Below are 27,526 nucleotides of genomic sequence, written 5' to 3' on the forward strand. Positions count from 1 at the left end.
GCTAACCTTGCATGCTGTCCACAGATCTCCTGGTACTACAATGTCAAACAGCGTGTTCAGATCTATCCATAGGACTTTTGAGATCTTTACAAACCTCTCGACTTGCTTGTACCACTCCACGGGGCTCTCTCGTAACTTGGGGAAAGATGTGGTAAAAGCAGCTAAATCTCCCCTACTCCAAGGGACATGTACATAGCTCCCATTGGCAACTTCACGCAAAGGGTAAGCTTCTATTCCCTGCTGTCCTGGTGTTATACCAATCATGCTTCTCCTGCCGGTCCCTTTCTTGGACCACCTCTCTTCCCATTTATCTAGTGCCCTCCATGTCCTTATTCCAGTAATCAGTTCCCTTATGTGTGTTTTCAGCCCAATCGTTCTCCTCTCATCTAGATCTCGATCTGAGTAATGTAGCCTGTGGTTACCCTGTAATGCTTTGGTTCTTGACAAGTCCACCATATATTTGCCTGCTAGTTCGACTAACTTCTCATGGACTGCTCTCGCCTTTCGTGTGATGTCCTTTGCCATATACAGTATTTCATCCTGTTCATACATTTCCATTCTTTCTAAAGGCAGGGTACCATCTACCATGTCATCCAGATCTGACCTTAAGCTGGAGACATCAAGTCTCTTGGCTTTTATCTCAGCTCGCAATATGTCTTTCGAAGGGGGCTCACTGGTCTCCCTACCATCCCAACTTCGAGCTCTGCGTTTGGGCTCAGGAGAATTAATGGGTGGCCTCCCTTGCTCCCATCTCTCCAGGTCCCATGCTCGGCCATCCGATCTTGGAAGGTGATGGAACACGGGCCTTTTATCTCTACTCTCTCTCTGCCCACTCTCGTCTTCTTCTCTCCTCTCACCGCACATCTCTCTGTTATTTTCCCTCTGGTCGCTACACTCCCTTTGCCTCGTATCGCTCAGTATCCGATACGATCCTTCCTGGTTCCCCATATTCCCTGGGCTGCGCTCATTTCTGTCATCACAGGGACTATGGTGCGACCTCTCACAACTCCCATTCTGTTCTCTGGTGCCAGGCACACAGTGTGGACACTCAAAGCTGTTCCTGTACTCTTGCGTTCTCCTCTCCCCTTCACTGAGTGTTGGGCACGCCACCCCTCCACTCCCGGGGCCCCCGTTTTCCAGGTTTTTTCTACCTCCATTCCGGGCCCAATGGGTGACTCCCCTACTCCCTCTACAGTCCCACTCCGGGCTACTCTCCCCAGCCCCGCAGTGAGTTCGTGCTCTGCTGTCCTGACTTTCCCTTTCTGCTTCTGCAGCATTGATGCACTTTTGAGCCTTCACTGCCTCATCCCACTGCTTCATGTACTCATTTAGCTCTTGAAAGGATTTTCGTCCAGATCCCCTCAGATCCATTGGCCATCTAGGGCCCCCAGGATCTCCTCCTGGGTCCCCTGCTGTGTGCATCGGGGTGCTCCACTCTCTGGGTATCGGCATCTGACTTGGGGAATTAGTGGTATCGTTCCTCCTTGCCTGCTCTGCTCTTTCTCTGTCTTTCCGTTTCCGTTCTTCCCCTTTTGCTCTCTCTTGGTCATATATCGATATTATAGGACCTATGGTAACAGGTACCTGTAGTGCATCTGGTAATGGGTAGGATGTGGCGCTTTCCGTTTCCGGCGCTCTTTGTACCACAAACCTACCGACTACCTGTTGCACCTGACTAGGCTGGAGCAACTCTTTCTTTGGCTCAGGATCCCACTCTGAACTGGGAAGCGGTCTATGCTCTCCTGCATTGCCCCCCTTTTCTCCTTCAGTATTCTCGACCTCTCCCCCTGCTCTATTATACGGGGGTGGCCTGTCTGTCAGTAATCTGTTTATCAGGCTGTCCTCTGTTTCGCTCTCATCATCTTCTTCTAGGGGGCTTTTATTTACTTGCGCCTCTAACACTGGGTACAGTTTATTTATTTCCAAATTATGCACTCTCCATCTTTTAGCATCCGCATCCCACCTGGCATCCTGTACTGCCCTTACCGAGCGTTTCACCCTTTCTTGCCGTCTGTTCATATTCCTTTCATGCGCTGCCCTAAGCCATGCTTCAAGGGCTTCAAACTGGGTTGGTCTAGGCAAGGGTCTCTTTGAGGTCATGATTGATTTCAATCGATGTAACACCTCTAATCTGAACGTCCCGTACTTCGGGAACGTCAGTTCCTCGTTTCCTTCAGTAATCTTACTCCACTCTGATATCCAAAGGATCGTATGCAACCCAACATTTACTGCCATATAACGAGCTGGCGTACCCTCCGGCGGGGCTTCTTCCCCTTCATACGATCCTCTCCTCTCTTTCTTAAACAGCGCTTTCAACCATTTAAAACACTTCATAATTATGCGCACAAAATCCAGCCTCGCTACTCTGTTTACTTCCTGGTGACACTCCACCAATCCTGTCGCGGCTTTGCTAGCTTGGCCTATCACAGCGCGGTCTTTCTCCTGTTGGCCAATCACGTCGCGACCCTGTATGACGTGTTCGCTAGCTGGCCTATCACAGCGCGGTCTTTCTCCGGTCAGCCAATCACTGCGCGACACCACCTGACGTCTCTTTTCTCCGCTTCGCAGCAGCACCCCTCCTTTCTCAACTCGTCTCCCGGTTATGCATGCGTCCCATTCATACACTGAAAAATGACTACTTCCGACCAAGCGGTCACTTCTCTCGACTGTACGTCCACAGTCTATCTGTAATTGTCAACACAACTGACGAGATGTCTATCGTCTCTCTGATAGGTTACTTACACACACAGTAACTTCCGACCAGCGTCCGTTACTCACGCACTCACTCTTACGTTCCCCCTATCTCGGTCTCTCGGGTGATCAATGGTACCTCATGACCCCCTTCACACTAGTTGACAATTACTCTGGGTGTCCGATACACCCGAACCACTTAAGCTCTCCTTGAACTTAAGATTTCCACCGGTTGCGCGCGCTCACAACCTGTTCCACAGTCACTCTACAGACATTCAACTCCGCCAGACATTACAACATAGACACAATACAAAAACACCGCAATCTAACACGCATAACCCTTTATACTCACTCTCGACCGATACTGCTGCTTTTTCTGTCTCACGTCATCCGGATCTTCATCTGCGGGCTGTTCTTCCGATCATCGATTTCTAGGGGCCTTGGGGTAAGCTAACCTGGCCTAGGTCACCGTCCTCAAGAAGGCAACCATCCTCTATAGCTACCAACTGAAAGGGCGAGATTTTGATCGATACCTTATATCTATTGATCCAAACCTCGATCTGGTCGACTGAACCTTTATTGCCTGTCTTGGAAGGAAACAGTACACCTATCTGCAAGTTAGTTCACCCAATAAAGGACTCTACTCTTAAAGATCACGGACAACTTCTAGGTTTCAAAAGTTTATTGTAAAGATATAATGAGCTGCAAATACAAGCATCTCAGAATGAGATTCACGAGATACACAGGTCCAATTACATACATGTGCTCTCGAAAAGCCCTCAGACGAGCAACAGAAATCACTAACACAAGTTCTAAAAATAGCAAAGCTATCAGCATAGACGCATATCTCTCCTTCATTTAGGTTGGAGGAAAACAAACACAGGTTAGGCGTCCCTACCCTGTTCTAGATGGTATCCCTACTTAACCAAATCCCAACCTAACAAAGGTGTCAGCAATGAATGACCCCCAAGGGAAGTCACCCACTCTAAGTCTCTTGGTGAAAACCTAAAGTTCTCCAGTCATGACCCCTCACTGCCTACCCATCCGCTCTCTAAAGGGTCCTCAGGTCTCTGCCCCAACTCCACCCAGGGGTGCTGTCCCTAATACAAAACAGTCAACAACATTTGAGACGCCCCTTGCGAAACGCCTCTCACGTGGTGCAACTTCAGGCTTTTTCCATGATGCTTTGTATTGGGCCTCAGACGTTAGAGTTGACCTTGCTTCTCAGTCTCTTCTCCGGCCCGCTGATACCCCTTAAACATTCCAGAACCCTCCTCCATGTCTGGGCCGTCTACTGAACAGGCCTCTATTCATTCACTTATAATTGGATCCCCCCTTTCCTGTTGCAGACAGATATCTGCCGCCAAGAACCCAACTCTCATAGACTTCTAAAAAGGCTTGCAACATTTCTCAGCCCAGACATGTACGTGTAAATCAATGCTAAAACATTTCAGGCCTACAATATTTCACATTATGATTATAGCATTCAATTTCTTCATTTAATTAAAGCATGTTAAAACTCTTATTCTATTATTTAGAAAACATTACTCTAAATCATGGCCCATTAATGCAATGACCAAAAACGTTAAACAATCTGTGTCGTGAAAAGAAACACCTTCCCTTTTAGCTCCAGCTCTGGCCCTGAGGCCTACCACGTTCTGCGTTTTACCACAGACCATCTTATATGTTAACAGCTACACGACATAGATTCAAAATAATCACGTCTAATAAAATCATATAATGTCACACATTTCTGTATTAATTCCACTTCTACTTAAATCTCTATATTAGCTATACATTTAGAATATAATTTCAGATACTATTAGCACTCATGGCATTTCTCTTCATGAATTATGCTCTCTATAGGTAAGTATGATGTACTCATATATTTATATCAGTTTGCGCTCTCTCACACACAAACATTAAAACTGTCCCAAACATAGAAAAACCCAATCACCAAACCCTCCGTTTTGTATCCTGTGTACGTAGACCATAAATTACATCTTAACATTAAATCCACGTTATACCTCTTTGGACTATATTGGACACCAATGCATGCCCCATTACTTACTCAGTGTGCAGAAAGGGAAACCATGAAAATTATACCAATTTAAAACAAAGAGAGAAACTATGAGCGTATGGAGAGGAAGAGAGAGCGAGCAGCAGATAATGCAAACCAAACCCATTTCAAAAAGGCGAAGGTGGTTTAAATCAGGAACTGTGGAACTATCTCAGAAGATGGTCAATCTGACCCTTGTAGTATCACTCCGGGCTCTTCTGAGTAGCCAGGTGTTAAAAGGCCCCGGATTGCCAACTCTGATATCACTAGACATGGCACTTGGGCCTGGAATCATTTGACCTAAACCAGCAACAGAGGCTGAAGGTAGATACTGCACCTGAACGCACTGACCTTGCATCTGCACAATGGGGAGTGCTGTAAATGTTTCCTTAGCTCTCTCTTCTCCTGCTCTGCTCTTCCCTATCATCCGTTCCATGGACCAAATGAATCTCCTGCATCCATTACCCATCATCTGACCTCCTTGCCCCAGTCCTCACATAGTTAAGGAGTTCAACCTCCCAGACGGGTCTTTCTTTTACTACTGTAACACACAGTGATATGCTTCTCACTTCCCCTCTAACCTATTTATACTTGTGAGGTCGACAGGCTTGATGTAAGGTAGATTTTATATACATGTTGCATTTATACTTCCTTGCTAGGTATGCGCTGTCTTGCCGGACAGTCAGTGAATTTAGAGTACCACTCCTGCTGCTCGCTCCCACTCATGTTTGAAGTAAGCTTGTGCTGAGTTCACGGAGGTGTAAAAAAAACCTCTGCCGTCCACAAGCGGCGGAGTGCATTAGATAAATGCCATTTGCTGTGATTTTTAGTGCCAGGTGCTTGTCCGCACTGTGCAACCATCACAAACGGCACCATGCACAGCGCAAGCGGGTGCTGCTTCCTTTCTCTGCCACATGAGTAGAATTTACACGAGCAGCAGCTTTCTCAACGTGAACGGATGGTTTCTCAGTGCGAGAAGTCACAAGCATACCCAACCACTTGCAATGAGAAATCTGACCAACCGCGTTGAGAAATCTCGCCATGAGGTTGATATTCCACGCTCGCCAACTTAATGTTGATGGCTGCGAACAAGGAAAAATCTCACCGGGATTTTCCTCACTCGCGCTAGCCAACTTGACGTTGACGAACGTGAGCAAGGGAAAAAACTCCCGGAGCAGAGTTTTTCAGAGCTCCACGTAACGTGGAGTGCACAAAACTCTGCAAACTCCGCGAGCGGAGCAGAGTTCACCGTCCAGACTTGGGGGCCGATTAGGATGGCGGACGGATTGTCCCCGCCGTCTGGCGGTAGCCACCCCCTGCCCGGCGGGGGCAATCCGCCCGCCATCCTCACTGAAATGACCCTTCCACCACATTAGGATGGCTGGGAAGTCCGCGGCGGACGGGAAGAAAATGTGCGTACATATGGTGGCAGTGTCTGCGAGACACTGCCAACCATATTTCGATGCCTGCGGTCCTATGCCTTTCCATGGCGGCATTGCCGCCGTGGAAAGGCATACGGTCTTTGCTTTGGGGGCCCGTTGCGGGGTGGGGGTGCACATGGGGTGTACCTATGGTACCCCCCTGCGTTTCAAAGTACAACATGGCAGGCACCACGCGCCGCAACGTTAAAAATGCGGGATGCACCCGCCACTGTGACGGGTGCATCCTAATTCGACACACGGGACCTCCGCCCTTATGGCGGACGGTCCCTTCCCACGACAGGATGGCGGACGGACAAAGTCCATCCGCCATCCTAATCGACCCCTTAGTTTGAAGCTGGGGCGGAGGGAAGGAGCCAGACAGAAGAGACTGGTGATATGGCGCTCCCGCCTTGGTTAGGTGCTACAGCGTGCGGCTGGGGTAACAGCAGCTCAGTTTGCCTGGAGACAGAAATGTTCTTGCAGGATGAAAACGGGTCGCAACCCAACATATAACATAACAGCAAAGATTGTCTATGACGGTGAGCGCTGTTCTTGATGACTACCAACCAATACCACTGCACGCAGAATAATCCTGAGACTCCGGTGGAAGCGGAGGTCCTCTGGATTTCCAGGGGAGACCTGGAATCTTTAATGAAGCAGGCTGTTGATGCTGTACTGAATGAGCCTGCTGCTAAAAGGGCCAGAACAAACTCAGCAGAGGAACAAGAGTTAGGCCCAAAGGGCCGCTATGTTCAAGGGACATATCTTCGCAAAATAATAACCCACATTAGGGATGTATTGCGTTTTGAACAAACACATCAGGAACAGGATGAATATTCCTCACAGTACAACACTCCTGCTGATAATCTGGTACTCAATGATGTGATAAGGAACATAATTGTCAAGGAGCGGAAAGAAGTAGACAAGGCGTAAATTCCTCGGTTTAAAAGAAATCAAAGGTACACTCTCAAACATTTAAGGAACAGTTTCTGCAGACAAAAAAAGTGAACACAGTACTCTTGTCAATGGCTTCCATTGGCCTACATGGAATTCCTGGCCCAGTTTTTCTTGGATATTTAATTTGATAATCTCTGGCCAGTCCAGAGGTTCAGGGAGGAAGCTAAATGATATGATACAGAAATCTGCTGCCAAGAAAAAAAAATTACGGCCATTCAAGCTTTTTTTCAGGGGAAAAAACTATTTTCAAAAGCAGATAATGCAATCTCAAAGGAAAGCAAAATTATTTTTCGGGCTCAACCGGAGGTCGGGCGCTAAATTAGCGAGCAAATCACAAATAAAGACCTCTCAAACCCAAGAGCAACAGAAATTACTATTATAAAGTGGGAGGAAGGCTGCAAGGTTTTTTTCCATCAACTGTCAGAAGTGATAGTCAGGATTCTTAGTTCCTCTCAGTTATAAAAAGGCACTACCTCTTACAATTGAAGGAAGAACCTCCAACAAGGTGGTTCAAATGTACACCAGTGCCAAAAGACCTATTAAGAGACTCCATGCTGTATTTGCAGTGATTATGATTCATTATCCTCTATTTAAAGCCTTTATCATCCATGTATAAACTTATTGACTTCTTTTTTATCATTTTTAGTCTGCATGCAAGGAAATGCCAATTTTCTATATTTCTCATATTCATGATGGGCCATCCGAACCTCTTCAATCAAGAATACGTACTGAAGCATATTTCGTCCAAAGCAGTTTATTAAAAACCCAATGCATTTCGGACCTCCATGGGTCCTTCGTCAGGGGTAACTGGAAAATTAATTAAACAAACATTAATATACAATGCGCCACTGTGTACTCAAGATTTACATTCTAAACCACTCTTTACTCATTGCAACAATAATCAAGCAGTGTAATCACTTGCGGTGCTCTAACTGGATGCCTATCGATATTTCCCTTTGTGGTTAGGTAACATTTAAAAAAAAAAAAATCTTTCTTGTCTAATTAAATTAGCATACATGTAAGATCATCACTGCGCCTCTCAACTCATCGATAAACCCGTCCTGTAACCTCATCTCACCTTTCGAGCCTGTAGCCCACGTGCGTATTACCCTATTTCCTTCTGATGGAAACTTTCACAAGGGAAATATCGATAGGCATCCAGTTAGAGCACCACAAGTGATTACACTGCTTGATTATTGATGCAATGAGTAAACAGTGGTTTAGAATGTAAATCTTGAGTACACAGCGGCGCATTGTATATTAATGTTTGTTTAATTAATTTTCCAGTTACCCCTAACGAAGGACCCATGGAGGTCCGAAATGCATTGGGTTTTTAATAAACTGCTTTGGACGAAATATGCTTCAGTACGTATTCTTGATTGAAGAGGTTCGGATGGCCCATCATGAATATGAGAAATATAGAAAATTGGCATTTCCTTGCATGTGGACTAAAAATGATAAAAAAGGAGTCAATAAGTTTATACATGGATGATAAAGGCTTTAAATGGAGGATAATGAATAATAATCACTGCAAATACAGCAGCAACTGTGCCATGGTTTGGGGCACTATCTTGTGTCCCAGTGTTAAAGATTATTGCATTACGTGCCATTTGGGCTGGGTACGTTACCATTGAGCACGCTTTGATAAGTTTGGAACGATTAGTAGGAGTAATTTGATGCAATGAAGGTGTGCAACCCACTTACACACGTTGTTTGCTCTAACCATTGAGCCACACTTCTCCAAGAAGACTGTCCACTTTAGTTCATATAAAATGTGCAGGGGTTCTTTTCAGTCAAAGAGCAAGGGGAGAGCAGAAGCCCCCAAGTGAATCGATACTTTCTTAAGAGATGGGTTCCTCAAAGATTTATCTCCTGCCATTCTAGTGACTTAGTGGGCAGTAATCAGGGAGTTTAGCAGTTTTCTGACCATCTCTTTAAGATGTTTAGGTTAGGAAGGCATACTCATCACATTCTGGTACCGAACTGGGATTGGTCAGCCTTGTTGAAGGGACTTCAGGAAGCTCCATGTGAGCCTTTAGAGTAGGCAGGATTACAGTTATCATCAAAAGTGGTGTTTCTACTGGCAATCCTTCTGCTAGGAGGATGAGTGAGAGAACCACCGTGGTAGTCTCTTATCCTTATCTACGTTTGTTCCCCCAACAGGGTGGTTATGAACCTAGACACTAAATATAACCCAAAGGTGAATTCTCAATATCATTGGTTCAGGAGTTAGTCCTTATAGAATTACAATCCTCTTCAGGTTCTGACATTGCTTTCTCCCTGTATGTGAGATGCTTATTAACATATGTATAGAGAACAAAATCTTTCAGAATTTCGAATTGTTTGTCTATTTAGTTTGGGGTGGCCAACATAAAGAAAAAGATCGCAGCTCCTACCTTAAGCAGATGGGCGAAAGAGGCTACATTGCAGGCTTCGAGAGCAACAAACACTGGGCCCTCACAGTATGTGGAAGGCCGATTAACAAGATCTATTTCAGTTTAATGGGCTGAGGAAATGGGTGCATCCTTGTTGTAGACCTGCAAGGCGGCCACTGGTCGACTCCACAGACCTTTGTGTATTATTATCGACTACATTTAGTGCAATCTTTTGAAAAGAATGTTGGCTCAGGTGTCATTAACACAACAATAAAGTAATTTTCATATATATGATTAACATTTATTTTCATTTAAGCATCGAAATTGGTGTTGGTGCAAATGATTATGCTTGATATATCTTGAACTATGTGAAGATTGGGACAAGGAGGATGGACGATGGGTAATGAAATAATTACTTATCAGTAATATTCATTACTCTGAATCACAGTCCTCCTCGTTCCAGTCCATTTCCTTCCCACCTCCCTTTATTTGCACCTCTTAGGATATGGATTTCTGATTGAGAATAAACAGGAGGTGGGAGGGAAGTGTATCATTGTGCCTTTTAGTAGTAATACAAATTGAACTAGCATCCTTTTTCTCCTTTGCTTACACAAAGTCCTGTCTGGAAGGTGGGACTCCTCAACTATGTGAGAACTATAACAATGAGGGCTATGATTCACATTAATGATAGTTACCGTTATTTATTTTATTTACCTTCAGAGAAGTTGGTACGTGGATGCGGATTTGGGTGTGCAATTTTCTCCAAAATGGGGAAAAAAACCAATGATTTGCACCCAATATTACCAGATCTGCATGTTATCCATGTGTTAGTCCTCATTTCCCGAAAACAACTCAATCATCAGATTTAGGTGTGGGGATAGTGTATCCATCTGTATGTAGCCATCTGTTATCCCCGCACCAAAATCAAGGGAACTTATAAAGAGAGCATTAGACCAAATGTCCTTCAGATGGTATACATTATATATAGAGATTTTATAGCATACACGATTATTCGATTAGTTACACTTGCAAACAACAATGACATCTAAATAACTATACCCCCTCCTGATCTCAGTCTTTTTAATATTTGTCACAGGTGTGTTAACTTCTTAGGGGCCGAATATTGACATCCTACGCTTAGGCACTTGCTGGTGTGTTCGTTGTTCTTATATGGAAACAGTATCTTCTTCCAGAGTGCTACAGCTCTCCTTAAAGGTACACTACAGTACCATAAGTATTATACCACTAGTTCATTCTGAGGATTTCATTATTTGAACAAAGGCCCTACTCTATAATATCACATAAAAACCTTAAATCTACATACCGTGTGTTCATATTATATTTCAATAAAACAGGCTTTAAGAATCAATGCCTTTCTCCAATATTAAGCGTTAAATCCAATAAAATGTGTACATTAGTACATTTAATATTAAAACCACAGTTGCAAAATGCACTAACTCTAAAATTCACATTGGGTGATGTAATACCATATGATATCCAGTCTACATTTCAAAACAGTATTTTGCAAGCCAGGATCCAGTAGACCAATAGTGTAAGGATATAATTATAAATACGCATTATGCCATGATTCCATTAAGTGGATAACTGATATTTTCGTACCTAGATACCTATAGGTTTCTTCTCTAGATAACACCTTCATTTACATGTTCACATCCATCCGTGGCATTTCTAAGGGCGATTCTATAGCTGGACCTCTGACCACTGGTCTGAGACCTGCTCTCTCCCCAGCAAATCCGCTCCACTGTATCTGATGCCGCCGCTGACCCAGTATCACCCCCTCCTGAGAGGTGTTCGAGGCAGCTGCTCCTCAGGTCCGTGATTGTGCCCGATCTGCTGTTCAGGTTCAGCTTATGTATTTTACTGCGTTGTACTTTGTGACTGTTGCCTACTTCTGATTTTGCATATTTTAGTTATTGTGCCTGTTTTTCGTTGTTTTGCTCTATTTTTTCTTCCCACTGCTGATGCCCCTGCGGACCCTCCCCCCCTGTCGGTTCCTGCTCCCGCCTCCCAGCTGCATGTCCCTCCCCCTTCCTTATTTAATGGCGGCCGCAGCACGGTCACGCAACGGATACGTGCAGCGGGCGCGCCGCTGGTGCGCCAATAGCAAGTCTGTCTGTGCCCGTCCGCTACCCAACCGCGATCAGCGCCAGAACCCCTGGATCTCCAACCACACACTGCTGCCCTCCTCGCTCTCTACCCAGGGAGTAACTACAAATGCCCGCTGTCCACACCGAACATCACCCACAGCCAGTTCTCCTGCCATCACTGCTGCTAGACCTTCGCCTCTGACCAAGCCCCTACAAACACTGCCCCACGACCCCATGATGAACGTCAACACCACCGGAGCCCAATACTGCATTCTCCTCAACGTATGCCCCCTGCACAGACACACCGTAGAGATCTGGGACCTCCTCAACACCCTCTCACCAGATGTCGCCTTCTTTACAGAAACATGGACCAACGCCTCCTCCGCCGCCGACATCGCCACCGACATCCCGACGGATACAAGATCCAGAGGAAGGACCGTCCCAACTGCCCAGGAGGTGGACTCACCATCGCACACAAGAGCTTCCTCCAACTCTCCACCTCCACCACAAGCAACTTCTTCTACCACCACCGCACACCTTCACTTCCAGGTCCAGAACAGTCCTAGAACCACACTTCGCAGCAGACCGCCTGGACCCCGTGCTTCGTTCGCCACCGCTATCACTGACCTCCTCGCACCCCACGCCATCGTCTCCATGGACTACATACTCGTTGGAGACCTGAACTTCCACTTCGACATGACCAACGATCCCAGCTCCACCACCCTCCTGGACAAACTCGCAAGCATCGGACTGAAGCAGCTTGTCACGATGCCTACCCACAAGGCAGGACATACCCTCGATCCCATCTTCGCAGGAAGTAATAACATCCACTTCAGCCACACCACGCAACCCCAATAGACGAACCACCATTTGCGTACACTTCAACGTCGACAAAAAAATGCCGCCCAAACCTGCACCACGCCCTCCACGAAGGAACTGGAGCAGTCACTGAGGGTCACCTCAATACCACCCTCAGCTACGATGCCCCCAACATCACGACCGATGCCAAAGAACTCCACAGATGGATCTCCAACTGCACAGACAAGCTCGCAAACATACATACCCCGACAGACAGCACCCCAGGAAGGCCACCTGGTTCACCGCCGACCTTCAAGAGTCCAGATGCACCTGCAGATGTCTCGAGAAGAGCTGGAGAAACAGCAAAACGTCGGGTGACTGCACCACCTACAAGAACCCCATGACAGAATACCACCAACACATCAGATCCACCAAAAGGGCCTTCATCCAAAACAAGATACTCACCAAAGCTAGCAACTTCAAGGAACTCTTCAGTGATATCCAGGAATTTGCCAAATTCCGCTAGCGAAACCAAGAACATCAACCCTACCCAGGACCTCTGCAACAAGCTCGGATCCTACTTCCATCTGACAATCAAGAGCCTCTACAACTTCAACGACCAGACACCTTACTCTGAAACCACTTCCCTCTCCAGCAACGCCAGCCAGCCCACCATCTCCTCCTGGACCCCTTGTCACCACCAAAGTCACCATCTCAACCATGAAAGGCATCCACTCAGGGGCCCCCACGGACCCCTGCCCACCGCACATCTTCCACAGAGCTGCCATCGCTCCAGAACTATGACGCACCATCATGCCACCTTAATGACCGGATTCTTTCCTGATGGCTGGAAATGTGCAGAAGTCAGACCCCTGCTCAAGAAGCCCTCAGCAGGTCCCGCGAACCGCAAGAACTACTGTCCCATCTCCCTCCTCCCATACACTGCCAATGTCACAGAGAAGACCGTCAATGCACAACTAACAAAATTAATTGAAGAAAACCCCATTCTCTATCCCTCCCAATCCGGATTCCACAGCAACCACAGCACTTAGACCGCTATACTCACCGCCACTGACGACATCCGCACCCTCCTCAAGTGAGGACACACCACGGTCCTGATCCTACTCGACCTCTCAACAGCATTCAACACCGTCTCCCACCGTACACTCACTGCCAGACTCCACGACATCGGCATACAAGGAACCACCTTCGACTGGATCTGCTCGTTCCTCACCGGCGGAGCCCAAAGAATCAGACTACCACCATTCCTCTCCGAACCCATGGATATCAACTGCGGAATACCCCAGGGTCATTCCTCAGCCCCACGCTTTTCAACTTCTACATGGCCCCCCTCGCCGCCATCATCAGACAGCACAGACTCAGCATAATACCCTACCCCAACAACACTCAGCTCATCCTCTCCCTCACCAAGGACCCCAACAACACCAGACTCCACTTCCAGGAAGGAATGACGGACATCGCATCCTGGATGAGCAGCAACTGCCTGAAGCTCAACTTGGCGAAGACAGAGGTCCTCAAACGCGGGCCATCCCCCTCTGCATGGGATAACACCTGGTGGCCAACCGCCCTAGGCAGCCCGCCCACCTTCACTGACCACACCCGAAACCTTGGCATCACACTCAACACCTCCCTCTCCATGTCTCAAAAGGTCAACACCTTTGCATGCAGCTGCTTCAACACCCTCCGCATCCTACGAAAGACAATCAAATGGACCCCCACCCAGAATCACGAAAGACCGTCACCCGTTCACTCATAACCAGCAGACTCGACTACGGACACGCCCTCTACGCCGAGATCAACAAATCTCTGCTACGCAAGCTCCAGACCTTACAGAACACCACAGCCAGATTCGTACTCGGCATCCCTTGACATGAATACATCACCCAACACCTGCGGAACCTCCACTTGGCTTCCCGTCAAGAAGAGAGTTACTTTCAAGATACTCACTGACGCCTACAAACCGGCCCGAATACCTCAACGAGAGAATCTCCTTCCACCTGCCCAAGAGAAACCTCCGATCCGCTGACCTCACCCTTGCGAAACACCATGCATCCGCAGAACCAGAACAGGTGGAAGAGCCTTCTCCTACTTCGCATCCAAGACCGGGCATGAGCTGCAGATTGACATCAGACGCGCTCCCTCCCTGAACATCTTCAGGAAGACACTCAAGACCTGGCTCTTTGACTGATCGGAATTGTTTAACCCCCCTCCCCCCCCACCCCCCCCCCAGCGCCTTGAGACTCATGCTTATAATTCCACTGATCAATTGATTGATTGATTGGGAGAGTATAAAGAGAGCAAAGTACACATTCTTTAAAAACTTTCAAACACTTGCAGCCCACAGGAGATCACTATTTTAAAGCCTCTTCTTACAAAAATGTGACTTTTTGTCCTCACCATCCTTTAAAGTCTGTTCAAAAACCTTAAATAAGTTTTATAGAGAAATAAAACTATGAAACAAGCTTCATTTCTATCCTAATTGCTTGAACCATGGACGATTGAGGGATACATAGCAGTCTTGCAAGACGGTGGCTTTTCAACCTATTTCTTTCATAAAATCCGCTCATACAAAAGTTCTTTATACCGCAGAGGAATTTTCTTTGTACCATTACCTTAAAGGCTGTTAACACAGGAGTCATATCATAACCACCAGAGACCCTGTTCAACCTCCATAACCCAAGAACACAAGTAAGTGCTCTAGTTTTCATATAGTATATATGAGAGTTCCACTCTAAGATTGAACAAAAAAGGAGGCCGATATACCTGTAGGAGGTGACACCCCTACCGGGACACTATTAAAGAACCAATGATGTTTACCCATTTTTAAGACCAGGGTCTTGGTTTTTTCCATCTTAATTACCAACCTTTTCTTATTACAGTATTTAGCAAAAGACTCTAGCTCCTTTTGTAACCCGATAATTATCAAGTCATCAGCATTTAGCAAGCAGGGGATCTGGCGACCTCCCATTTTAGGTGAGAATGCACACATCTGCAAAGATAAGAGGCAACTCTGATATACATATATAGGGCAAATAAAATGGGTGCCAAAACACATCCAACATAGACCATTATTAATCGGTATCTTTTGACCATTATTAATCGGTATCTTTTGAGACAACAAGCCTTCATGGTTTAAATCGACCCTAACCCAATTATCCCTATGCATTTCCTTTCAAGATATTTAATATCTCTAGATTGACTCCCACGTTCTTCAAATGCTCCCACAGTATATCAAGATTTGCCAAATCAAATGCAGCGTTGAAATCAACACAGCAGTAATAAAGGTTACCCTCCCCTTCAATTTATTAGCTTTTGCCCATAAACTAAAACAATGATCAATGGTGAACGGCCTGTTTTTAAAACCACCCTGCCCTGTCCGTATAACATCCATAATGTCTTAGATTTCTTCTAAATAGTTCAGTAATAATTTGGAGAACACTTTTAGACTCACATTAGAAAGGCTATAAGTCAAAGGATCATGAGGACCCCCTACACCTTTTTGAATTTGGGTTTTATGACTGACCCCTTCCAGCTTTCAGACATGGTTCCTGAAGTTAACTACCACCAACCTAAATACTTGTTGAAATAGTGAAGCTCACCAGTCACTACTTACCTTGATAGTCAAGGAGGGCAAATTGTCTGGGCCAGCAGCCGTGGTCAACCTCAAAGTGATAATCGTTTCAGTAATCTTTTTTATTGATATGCTATTTAGAAAATCCTCATCAAATGTATACCTAATTATGAAATGGTCAGTGACCCCATTACAATGTCTCTGTTCAAGGAACTCTAATCACTTAACTTCAGGAACCACACAGTTTATTTTTAGGATAGCCAAGTTTGCACAATCCTGTACTCACATCCAGAACTTTTGCTTATCTCCAAATTGGACTACACCTCTTATGGTAATACCCTTACCAATTACAGGTGTCAAAAGCTGGCTTATGGGAAAGTGGTCACTCTCAGTCTCGTGTAACACCCTAAAATCAAACACTAGGTTAAAGTGTCATACGGCAACATCTACATAATCAATAGGGCAATTCTGTTTCCCAAATCTAAAGATTCTTTTTGCTGGAATATCTTCTTGAAATCTCCCATTCCTGCCAAAGCTTGAGCTTTATGTATGATTAAATAAAGTTTGAGGTATACCATAGTCAGTGGCACTCCTTTCACATGTTTTTGGTATAATGTGGTGTTAAAATCACCCATAAGTATAACTAAACTCTGTGATGAATGTGTCAATAAGTTACACAAATCTTACACTAGTTTAGCTACGTGATTATTTTTATAATTCATATTCCCCAAAGACACATACACTTAAAACAAAATATTAGTTTCAACTGTGCAGAATTCGTAAATCGCATCATCTCAGTAATTTGAATCCATTCACATTTAGAAGCTAGGGTACAGACATTCATTGCAATATTAGTTGAGGCTAAACTCACTAAACCTATGGATGCTTGTCCCAGCCTGTTACGGAAAGTGTGAGAATAAGCGTGTACATACTCATCAAGTATAGGATTTATTACTGGGAAAAGTATACTAGATGACCACTGTACAGAGGCCTGTTTTCGAAGTATTGGTTGTATGGACACATTCACTATCTTTTGTTTGCACATGCATGCATTTTGCGCTTTAAAGTTTAATTCAAAAGCCAAATGAATACCCGTTCACATTGTTTAGACACCTTAAATCTTGGTTACAGAGTCCTGTTGCTTGTTTACCAAAAAAACGTGTTCTCTTTCCACAGGAAACTGAAGTTCAGAATAGTATCATATGTGCTCTCCATTCAGTCTTATAATGACTTACCCAGTATTCCTATTCCCTGTTTTTTTCGGGTGCAGGAACATTAAACTCGATTTCACAAGCCATGAAAAACAGCTGGTAAAATCACGTTAGGCCTGGATTACAACTGCAACCAGACTGCGTTCCATGGTCCTGCCTGACCTTCTACGGCAAGGGCATAGTATGCAATGTTCTCCCCTGCTATGACACTTCTTCCCCTTTCCACCACCACCACCACTGTCCTGATCCTCTTTCCCCCTCCATCTCACATCAGCCTCACACACATATGTACCACCTGCTTAGGGTAGGTGGTAAATGTAAGTGTAAAACCTCTAGGAAGAGGTAATAACATGTAGAAATCTGGGTCTGCACAGATATTCTTCATTCTAAGGGGTTTAACTTCTAATTGCAGGAATTCCATGCTGAGATGCAAGTGGTAATATTAAATCTGGCCACTGGGATTCTTTGAATGGAATGCTGCAATGCTCGTAATCGAAGATTGAATGTCTTCAGTTTTAAAGGTAGAGCATTATGTCCAACCAAAATTGTTTTTTGAAGCTCCCTGAATGTCAGTGAGTTTTCTCTATCAACAATAGTTCACTGACGTAATAACAGGCTAATCTCCACCTAAATCTTATTACTTAGGCGCACTTGGTGTACACTGACCTGACTAGGCACAGATTCCTTCAATCCCACATTGCAGCAGACATTGTTACGCAGTGTGCACAACACTTAAGATTCCAGGGCCAACATTTTGTTAGGTGCAATATTACAAGTGCCAATGAGGGATACTGAAAAGGCATCACTGTACTTATCAGTAAGCAATTGGGGGGGGGGGGCATTCATCAAACCTGCACACTCGCACTAGTCATCCCGTTCATTCTCATCTGCATCTGTTCCACTCGCACATTGATCTTTGAGGGTAATTAGCTAGCTACTACCCTGACGTGTATGCCTCTAATTGTAAATGTCCTTCAACACGAGTTGGCGATGTCCATTAAATGTCCATGGGTCCTGCATAAGAATGTTATCTGCATCCCCGTAACAGATAAGAGAGGCAAATTAGTTGCCTCTGATCAAGCGCAGGCAAATTAATAATATTCTTGGATTTTGAAGACAGGGAACAGCAGTGGTTTGTTTTCATCTATCATGACAAAGGCAGTTAGGTCTAAACTTGCCTTGATATGTTGGCATGGGTTTTAAAGATGTCAGAGTATCGATTTCTCTTGTTTTTTGGAAGAGTGTGAAATGATCTACTTTCTAAAGGATTTTTAGTATAAGGAATAACAAAGAGTTCTATTTTTAAAAGATGTAAGAAAGTTCCCATAAAACTGAGATGTTGTGTGTGAGTACAAATAAGGAGATCCAACTAACCAGGATTTTATCTTCTGCTGTTCTCTTCTATTTCCCCTTACATTTCTTTCCTGCCTTTGTCCTGCACTGTCTTACCTGAACCATGTTTCCACAATTCTGTCACCAACCTTTAAATTATGCATCAAATGCACTGTACCTCTATTTTCTCCATCAACATTTGTCTTCACTCCTGCTGTATGCGTCCAATTCATCATCCTTCTGTACTTTCCTCCTGCTATCTCATTCAACTTCACCATATTTCCTACTTAATGCCAATACACACATCTTTACATCTTCACATTTTCTTTCATTTTCTACTGCTCCACATCTTTACATTACTATCTGATCATTTCTGCCTACTTCCATTGTGCACCACATCTCCACATTACAATCTTTTCCTGTATTTCTCCTGATTTTCCACACAATCTCATTCTCTTCATACTTACATTTTCTCTTCTTCGTTATTTTATTCCTATCCCTTCCACTCCTAATTCTTTGGTTTTCCGAACTCTGTTCATTTTCACTATCTTTCCACTCTTCATCGCTGATCTAAACCTTTCCTTATTTTCTTCAATCATCTTTCTGCACACCCCTACATCGTTCTCCTGTTCCCTCCATCTGCTTTTCTACCCACTCAGCTTCTCCAAACCAGCAAATCCGACAGACCTGTGTACGGAAGAGCTTAATCTGTGCATTTGCCATCGCCTTCATCATTAGCGTAATGCTGATCGCAGCTAACCAGGTCTTACGCAGTGGCATGAAGTAGCAGAGGTGAGCACTTGAAGGAGATTCGCACAAACTTTGCAACAGAAGGCTGGAACCAACAGGGCATCATCAAACTTTTCTTCTGGAATCATCAGCCTCCTGTGATGCCCCACCGAACTCCAACCTCACCTCCGACCCTCACACTCATTCTGCCTCTCTCGGGGTGAGCAGAAGCTTCCACAATGGCCATGCAGAGGTGCAACAGGCCTTTTGTAGATTGGATAGGAAGTGCAGGACCACCCCAACTCCTGCAGTTGGACGAAAAGAGCAGCCGGGACTCGCATGCCTCCATATGGAGACAGGTGCATGAACGTGCATGGAGAACCCCCTTATCCCATTATTGGGGTGCAATATTGTCTGCTTTTTTAATGTTATATACCATTATTAATAGTAATAATATTAAATGCGATATAAATATATATATCTATATTTATGATAAACTGTTCATCAGTAAGCAATAGACACTTGTGAGGATTTCCTACTGCATGGATCTCGCATAAAAGGGCTGGACTTGAATACATATAACTTGTCTCCATCTCAACATTCCCATCCTCCCTCAGGGTCCCCAGCACTAACTGAAATCCCAGCACTGCAACCCATGCATACTTTCATACACATAATCACCTAAACACTATAACCCATTCACACCCTCATACACCTCTATAGGTGATAACACACAATCTGCAACCCCTGTCCACTCTTGAATACTCCTGGTAAGTGATCAGTAAGCAACTGCAACCGATCCAACTCATTCTCATGGTAAGTGATCATCCAAGGACTACATCCTTGCAGTTTCTCAACTCAGCTGCATTCATACAGTCATGGTAAGTGACCATCGAACCACTGCAACTTATGAACCTTCATTGTAAGTGATTACCCATGACTGTAACCATGTACGCTCATAAAATTCTGGCAAGTGTTCATACAGGGGCTGCACACTCCCACAATCTCTTAGTAAGGGATTATCCAAGCACTATATCCAACACACGCACATGCAAATCCTGACATAAAAAGCTTATCCATGCTTGCAATGTACGTCATCTCACCCGTTCATGCTTGTTTAAGCTCATGATAAGTCATCACACAAGCCTTGCAACCTATGCACAGCCTTATACAGCCATTGCATGGGATCTTTGAGCAATGCAACCCAGTGGCATATTCATAGACACAAGGTAAGTGGCCATGCCAGTACTACAAACCATGCACTCTGATACACTGACCATCCAATCACTTCAATTGTATTTGTTATATGTTACCTGGATCTGCATCTGCAGATGGTTGCAGCGATGGCACAGACTTGACACGGGGCTGCTTTTCAAAGAGCAGTACCCACTGAAAAGTATCAAGTCTTGGACTCGGGTCTTAAAAACAGGGACACAAATGATAAAGGATGGGAGTGTCTAGATTCCAGTAACTACCAATCAATGTGTTTCAGGCTAAGAAGAGTAGCAAAGTAATTGCCTACTCATTCAAATCCCTGACAGCGCAAGAGAGTCAATTTTGCAAAGATGAAGATTTTACAAAGTATGTCCTCTTAAGAGGGTGAGTCACGATGATGCTTAACAATTATGTGTGAACATAAACGAAGCCAGCGGAGGAGTTACCGAACGTGTATGCTAGGCATGTACATGCAAGAAAGAGGAAAAGCCATCATAATAGTCAATTTATTGAAACAAGTTGCAAGGATAAAAAGGTGGTGAAGATTAAAAGTCAATATTTCAAATGTGCAATGAAGCACCGTGGCAAGTGTGAACAGAAATATATTTTAGCAGGAAATAGTGGGGGGAGGGGGACGAGCACATGGCAAATAGATGAGGAAATTGCCAATTTTCTTGAAACAGTGAATCAAAAAGTTTTTATTTCAGGTATGGGGTAAAATAGAGACATACAGAAGTAGACTTGGGACGCGCAATAGAAAAGGAGAATTCTTGAATCAATACTTTTGTTTAATGTTTACAAAATGTTTTCATCATGGGTTAAGGGATAGATATTACAATCTAGTGTCACAGTTTGTATGCTTTGACATTGGCTTCGAACTGTAAGGTTTTTGTAAGAGGGCATCTATATCTTGAAGCTAATCACTGTATCCCATAGAAAAGCAGAGTTGAGGAGAGTTGAGAGAAGAATTGAATCGAGGGGAGGGTTAAGAGGAGAGTTGAGAGGAGAGCACTAGAGTAGCATAACAAAGATATACCCTAATGACCCAACCAAAAAAAAAGAAATCTAAATGGACAGGAAAACTAGATGGAAATTAGAACAGAAACGTGTGTATATGCAGGAAGATTGAGGCTAAATCAGAGTGGACCAAAGAAGGATGCTGAAGTTTTGTCACAAGTGAACAAGCAAAACCAACGGGGCTGTTTCTTGCAAAGGAAAACACAGTGAGAGAAAACATAGCAATAGAGCTAAAGTTCGGGTGCTGTAATCGAAAATCGCCAGTGTTATATGAGACAGACTTTAGCCTAGTTTACATGCTTCAGAACTAGAGGTGGATGTTGTATCATTCATCTACCCAGAGAGGACAGTTTCCAGAAGGTCATCTCCACTCCCAAGTAACCTCACAGTCTGACTGCCATGAAATATTGGAATGTTGGTAATGGAAGTCGGCTGCTAACTTTTCAGAGCCCTGTACATTGAAGAACATGTTACTTACCTTAGGCAATGCTTTTTCTGGTGGATGCTACATCTACCTGCAGATTCCTCATCTTTTGAATATCCCAGGCATCAGTCTGGATCTGGAAACTTTTCAATAGCTCTCCTACGCCAGTAGGGGGCGCGGGCTCCATCACGAGCTTGCACACATGGCCCTGTAACGTTAAAGGAGCCCTAGAATGCGCCATTACCAACATGCTGCCATCAATTAACATCCATTTTTTTATCAGGCCTTCAAGGAGAACAGATAATCCAACATCTCATTTAGATAGGTGCAATTTTTAGTAATATGAAGAATAGAAAGCAACAGCTCTATTGGTAGAAACAGCCATACAATGGGGAGGTGAATCGGTTGGTGAGGAATTTGCATGTAGACTGTGAAACATGACGCCATCCATATATGGTGGCACATAGGATCCACTAGGAAAAGCATTACCAAAGATAAGTTATTTGTTCTTCTGATGGATACTTGCACCTGCAGATTCTTCACCTCTTGAATAGATTCCTCAAGCAGTTCCCCACTTGGCAGTGGAAGCATGGTTGTCTATACCAAAACAATCTGAAGAACTGAACAGGCAAATAAAAAATCCCGCCTCACTTCGGAATACAGACAATAGTGTTTCACAAAGTGTGAAGGGGGAGACCAAGCTGCTGCTTTGCAGATATCTGTAAAAAGCACTCCTCTCGCTAGCACTGAAGTAGAAGATTTGACTCTGGTAGAATGTGCCCTAATACCTTCTGAAGGCTCCTTGTGCGCCAAGGCATAGCAGATATTAATGCACAGGATAATCCACCTTGATAATCTCCTTTTGTGGACTGATTTGCCTTTCATTTTTCCAGCATAGCCCACAAACAGCAGATCACCCAGCATGAATTCAGGTGTCCTGTAATACATTGAAGCTGACCGTTCTCTTGATGAAGTCTTTCCTCCTCTTTCGTACGATATGGAGGTGGATGGAATGTTGGAAGGATGATAGAAGGGAGGGGTCTAGTTGGAAGGGAGTGAATACTTTAGGCAGGAAGGCAGCCCATGTCATAATACCAATGTGTCAGGGAAGAAGGTGGTGAATGGAGGCTTCAAATTAAGCATCTGAAGTTCCCTTACCCATCTGGCTGACATGATAGCTAATAAGAAGATAGTCCGGAATATTAATAACCGTAAGGGACAACTATGAAAGGTTCAAATGGGAAACACAAAAAGAAAGAACCAAAGACTTCATTGTGTCAAATTAAATCGAGTAGGAGGGTACTTGTTTGTGAGCCCTTTGCGGAATCGCAACAATTGGAAACTTAAAGAGAGAAGGTCAATAAGGTAGACATAAAAAAGAGCTTAAGGCTACCAAATAACCTTTTACAGTAGTCACTGTGAAACCTTGCTGGGCCAGCGAGGAAGCAAAATGGCAAACATCAGACATGTGAGCCTGAAGAGGATCTATGGAACTGCATCTGGTCTGAGAGAGATGGGAGGTGGTGATTATTGGACAGGTAGGTCATACCACGTTTCTACAATTTGTAAGACCCAAAGGTCTGAAGTGATGGTCCTCCATGCTTGTGGAAAAGAAGATACCCATCCTCCAACACGTAACATGTGTTCCGGTAATTCAGAACTAGAAAGTGTCCTTGTAGTGGCTGACGAAGAGGTGGCAGGGAGAAGGGGTAGGGCATGTTGTTTTCCTCTGCCATATGTACCCTCTGTAATGAACTCAGGCGGAGGAAGACCTGTTGGGGAGAGCACCCCCCACCCAGTGGAAGTGTCGAGGCCACCTGCTTCCTTCACGCCTTCAAAGCCGGGTTGATCATTATATTTTCAGGACCTTCTACAGAAGGTATTTTTTCTTGCGGATCAGAATCGGCACCACAGGTAGAACACTAGCTGAAACCAACACGGGCCTGCTGAAGTTGCCAGCATTGAAGGAGGGCCAGGAGCCAGTTAATCTCCAGTAGGTTGTTCATGCTCTGATGATGGAAGGGGCGAAGTTGAAGGCCTTGGTGACTTGCTTCTTGAAGAATTACATCTGGACTTGTGCCTTCTCTTTTTTCTTGTGTTTTTTTCGATTACTTGAAAGAATGAGGTGATGGCGACTTTTTTCTTTTACAACATTTATGATGTCGACTAATTTTATCCTGCACTTTGGCCACGGACATCTTTGCTTCTCTTCTTTAAATGACATGGAATGCATTTTTGGGCAGAAGTCGCAGGCGTCAATGTCGTGGTCGATGCCAAGGCACATGAAATGAGGTTCTGTGATGTACATCTAACCCTCGTAGGTTTGACACGGCTTGAATTCAGATCATTTCGTCGGCGCTGGCGACATAATAAAGAAAATTGCACCTATTAGGATAAAATAACTAAGTATTCGTAGAATAATGATAATCATCCTGGGGTGAATTGAAGAGCTCCGGGTTGCGTGGATGGCGCAGAAAAAAATAGCTGATGTCAGTAGTTTAATGGTGGTGCTTTATTGCTCCAGGAACAACAGAGGGCATCCTTAGAACGTGTGACACCTACTGGCATGAGAAAGTTATCGAAAAGTTTCCATATGCAAACTGATGAATGGGATAGTCGAAATGTGAAGTATCCATTAGAAATACCTGTTTCCTTTTAATATACCCCCAGTAAAGCACTATATACAGTTCACAAAAAAACAAAAAGTCCTTTTGTTAGCAAAAGACTTTTGCCCCGACATGGAACTTGGAAAATATCTTTGTGCCCTACGGTGGCTGCAATCCCAGTTGGACTTCTCATTCAAAGGAGTACTGTGAAACAGCTTCAGGTACCCATTAAGAATATTATTAGGCATTGTTATTTAGCCATTACCAAATCATGCCAAAAGGGTACATCAACTCGTTGCTTTCAGCAGTGAGTGGACTAGAAACCTGAAAGATGTGTAGAGACTGCAAGGCGTCGAACAACTCCCCTGGGACACGTTAGTTTTGGATTTTAAGCAATGCCACTGCAAAATGTAATAGATAAACTTTGCACATTGAATATAAACGACTGGTTCTAGCATACACAATTGACCAACTGCCAAATGAGATGTAACTCCCCCACAGTTCCCAGGCTCGAGATAGGAAATTCACAGTTTAATCTGAAGCCTGGTTGGCAGACTCCTCATCCAGTCTCTCGGATTATTATAATTAGTTTCTACATTTCTAGATTTCAGGATCAGAGCATCTGAAATCTTGACAAGTGTTGATCTTCTAAGATGCACATCAAATAATACAGTTACATATATTGGTTCTTGACAAGTGATTCCACTCAATCCCATAACAAGATTTTAAAACCTTTGCTGTTCTTTACTGGTCGGCGTATCACATACTGACTCAATGGAGGGGGGCGGATAACAGCCTTTTTACAAAATAAAGAGTCCTGATGCAGCTTGAAAGCATAAGTGGTATAAGGCAGAAGGGCCAGAAAGGTTAGAGAAGACGTACCAACATCATTAAGAAGACTGTTCAATCAATCACTTGAGGCAAAAGAACTGGAGCATCTTGGAAGGAGGAATTGTCCCTCTACTTAAAACAGGGGTCTAAGGAAAAGGGGGACAACAGCAGGCCAAGCGACAAAATCCCTGATCAAAGATCTTTGCTCTTTCTGATCAAAGAAAGAATAGTATAATAGCTTAAAATTAGTGTATTACATGATCCACAACAGCATTGTTTCACAAGCGGTAATAGGCAAATCTATTAACGTTCTTTGAGTAGCAGTGATTTAAACAGTCTAAAGGAGACCGTGGAAGTGATGTACTTAGCCTTTTGCAAGGCTGTTGAAACCCCTCCACTCAGAGGACCTGATAAGAAATAGAGCTCCATAGGGCTCGATAAAGGTCTGATGCTCGACAATGCAATCTAGAGTGATATTTTGTGAGAATGGTAGACAATGGAATCTCCTTGCAGTTGGTACAAAGACCTGCAATAGAGTCGACGATCTATATCTACCTAGAAAACCAAAATTAAGAACTATTTTTAAAAAAAGAGCCCTGGGCGCTGATCAGTAATCTTCAGTGCATTGAAGTGCAAGGCTTTCAAGCCCCATAAATCATAAAACGCATTACAGGGTAGAGATGAGGCCTCAAAGGACCCCAGGATGATGAATGGTTTAAATCACAAGTCGTATAGGGATCGGTTTAACAATTCAAACGCAACAGAAAACCAGAAGGCTTGGGATTATGATGGGGACTTTCAAATAGCACAAGCAGCAAATATTTTTCAGCAGAAAAATACTTCCAGGAGTAAAAGTCACAATCCAAGACTGAAAACTGCAAAAAGGAACATGCAAAAGTCAGGAACATTAAAAAAAGTAGAGGGGAGCGAGTTCAAGAACAGCATGCTAGTACATAGGGCTGAGCAAAAAACAGAATGAATTTAAAAGGGCTGACACTGGAGCACAATAATACATTAAGCCAGGGTAAGATAGAGACTGTGTAGGGTAAATGGTCCATAATTGAAAGGATACAGGAAAAATGACTGGCCTGGAAGTTCTTATTTGCTGTCATATGTTTGCTTCCATATTAATTCACGTAAGCTCTCATTGACCCACAGATTGAGTGAGCATCCCAGACCTGCAACTTGTGCACACTCTCATAGCTGCAACTTGTGCACACTCTCATACACCCAGTACGAGTGATCATCCGAGCGCTGCAATCCGTGTACATTGGTACATCCCCCACAATAAGACACCTCTCTTTCACCACCAAAAATCCATACTTTGTACATCCAGAAAGAATGGCCATCGCAACAATGCAGCCCACACACTCACATTCCTGCCCAGTGTGTAGGACATTCTTAGCACTGCACTTACTTAGAGTCAATGAGTTAACTGATTATTAATGCACCTATGCTTAACTGGACTCCAATCTGGACTTTGACAAGCCATACTGCTCACAACATGTTCAAGAGACACATTTTCTTTGCTCCAAGACAGTAAGAGAGTGTGCCCTCGAATGCAGGAATGTGACTACAGGCTGCAGTGCAGTGTAAGTATATAATGCTGCATCTAAGGGCCAGGGGATCTGTGACACCAGGAGTGACAACCTGTGACACTAAGCATCAGGACAGTCTTTATTTCTCAGACCAACAAATAGGAAAGTTACACTGTATAAACAAAAGCAACAGGTATGTGACATTTCTGTGATCCCATGCAACAAGTCACTGATGATAGAGTGTGATTACAAGCAACAAGACAGGCATTGTGTGGTCCCAGACAACAAGACAGTGACGGTATGATTCCAGTAAACAGGACAGTAACATTATGATCCTAGTCAATTGGACAATCAAATGATGCAATTACAGGCAACAGAACCGTGACAACCTCTGACGGTAAAGAAAAGGTAAGAGGCATTGTGTGATCCCAGTCAACAGGTCAGTGGCATATTTTTTATCAAAGTCGTTACGACAATGAAATAGCCTTATTGCAGACAGCAATGCACTGGAAATTCGAGACCCCAGGAAATGGGTCACTTACATTCTCTGATCCTAGACAGCAGAATAGAGTCATTTCCTGACCCGAATGAACATAATAATGACGTTATGTGACCCAGCCAA

At 44.2% G+C, this 27,526-nt stretch overlaps 1 protein-coding gene across 1 annotated transcript in view; it reads left to right on the top strand.

Moving 5' to 3' along the window:
* Positions 1-19,602, top strand: part of CABP7 (calcium binding protein 7) — an 828,431-nt gene extending 808,829 nt beyond the window's left edge. The window contains exon 5 of the mRNA XM_078667195.1: positions 19,204-19,602. Coding sequence (XP_078523321.1) covers positions 19,204-19,331 — 128 coding nt within the window. The 3' untranslated portion in view covers positions 19,332-19,602. The remainder of the gene's footprint in view (positions 1-19,203) is intronic.
* The last annotated feature ends 7,924 nt before the right edge of the window (positions 19,603-27,526 follow it).

This window comes from Lissotriton helveticus, chromosome 11, assembly GCF_964261635.1.
Source record: "Lissotriton helveticus chromosome 11, aLisHel1.1, whole genome shotgun sequence".
Lineage (NCBI taxonomy): Eukaryota > Metazoa > Chordata > Amphibia > Caudata > Salamandridae > Lissotriton > Lissotriton helveticus.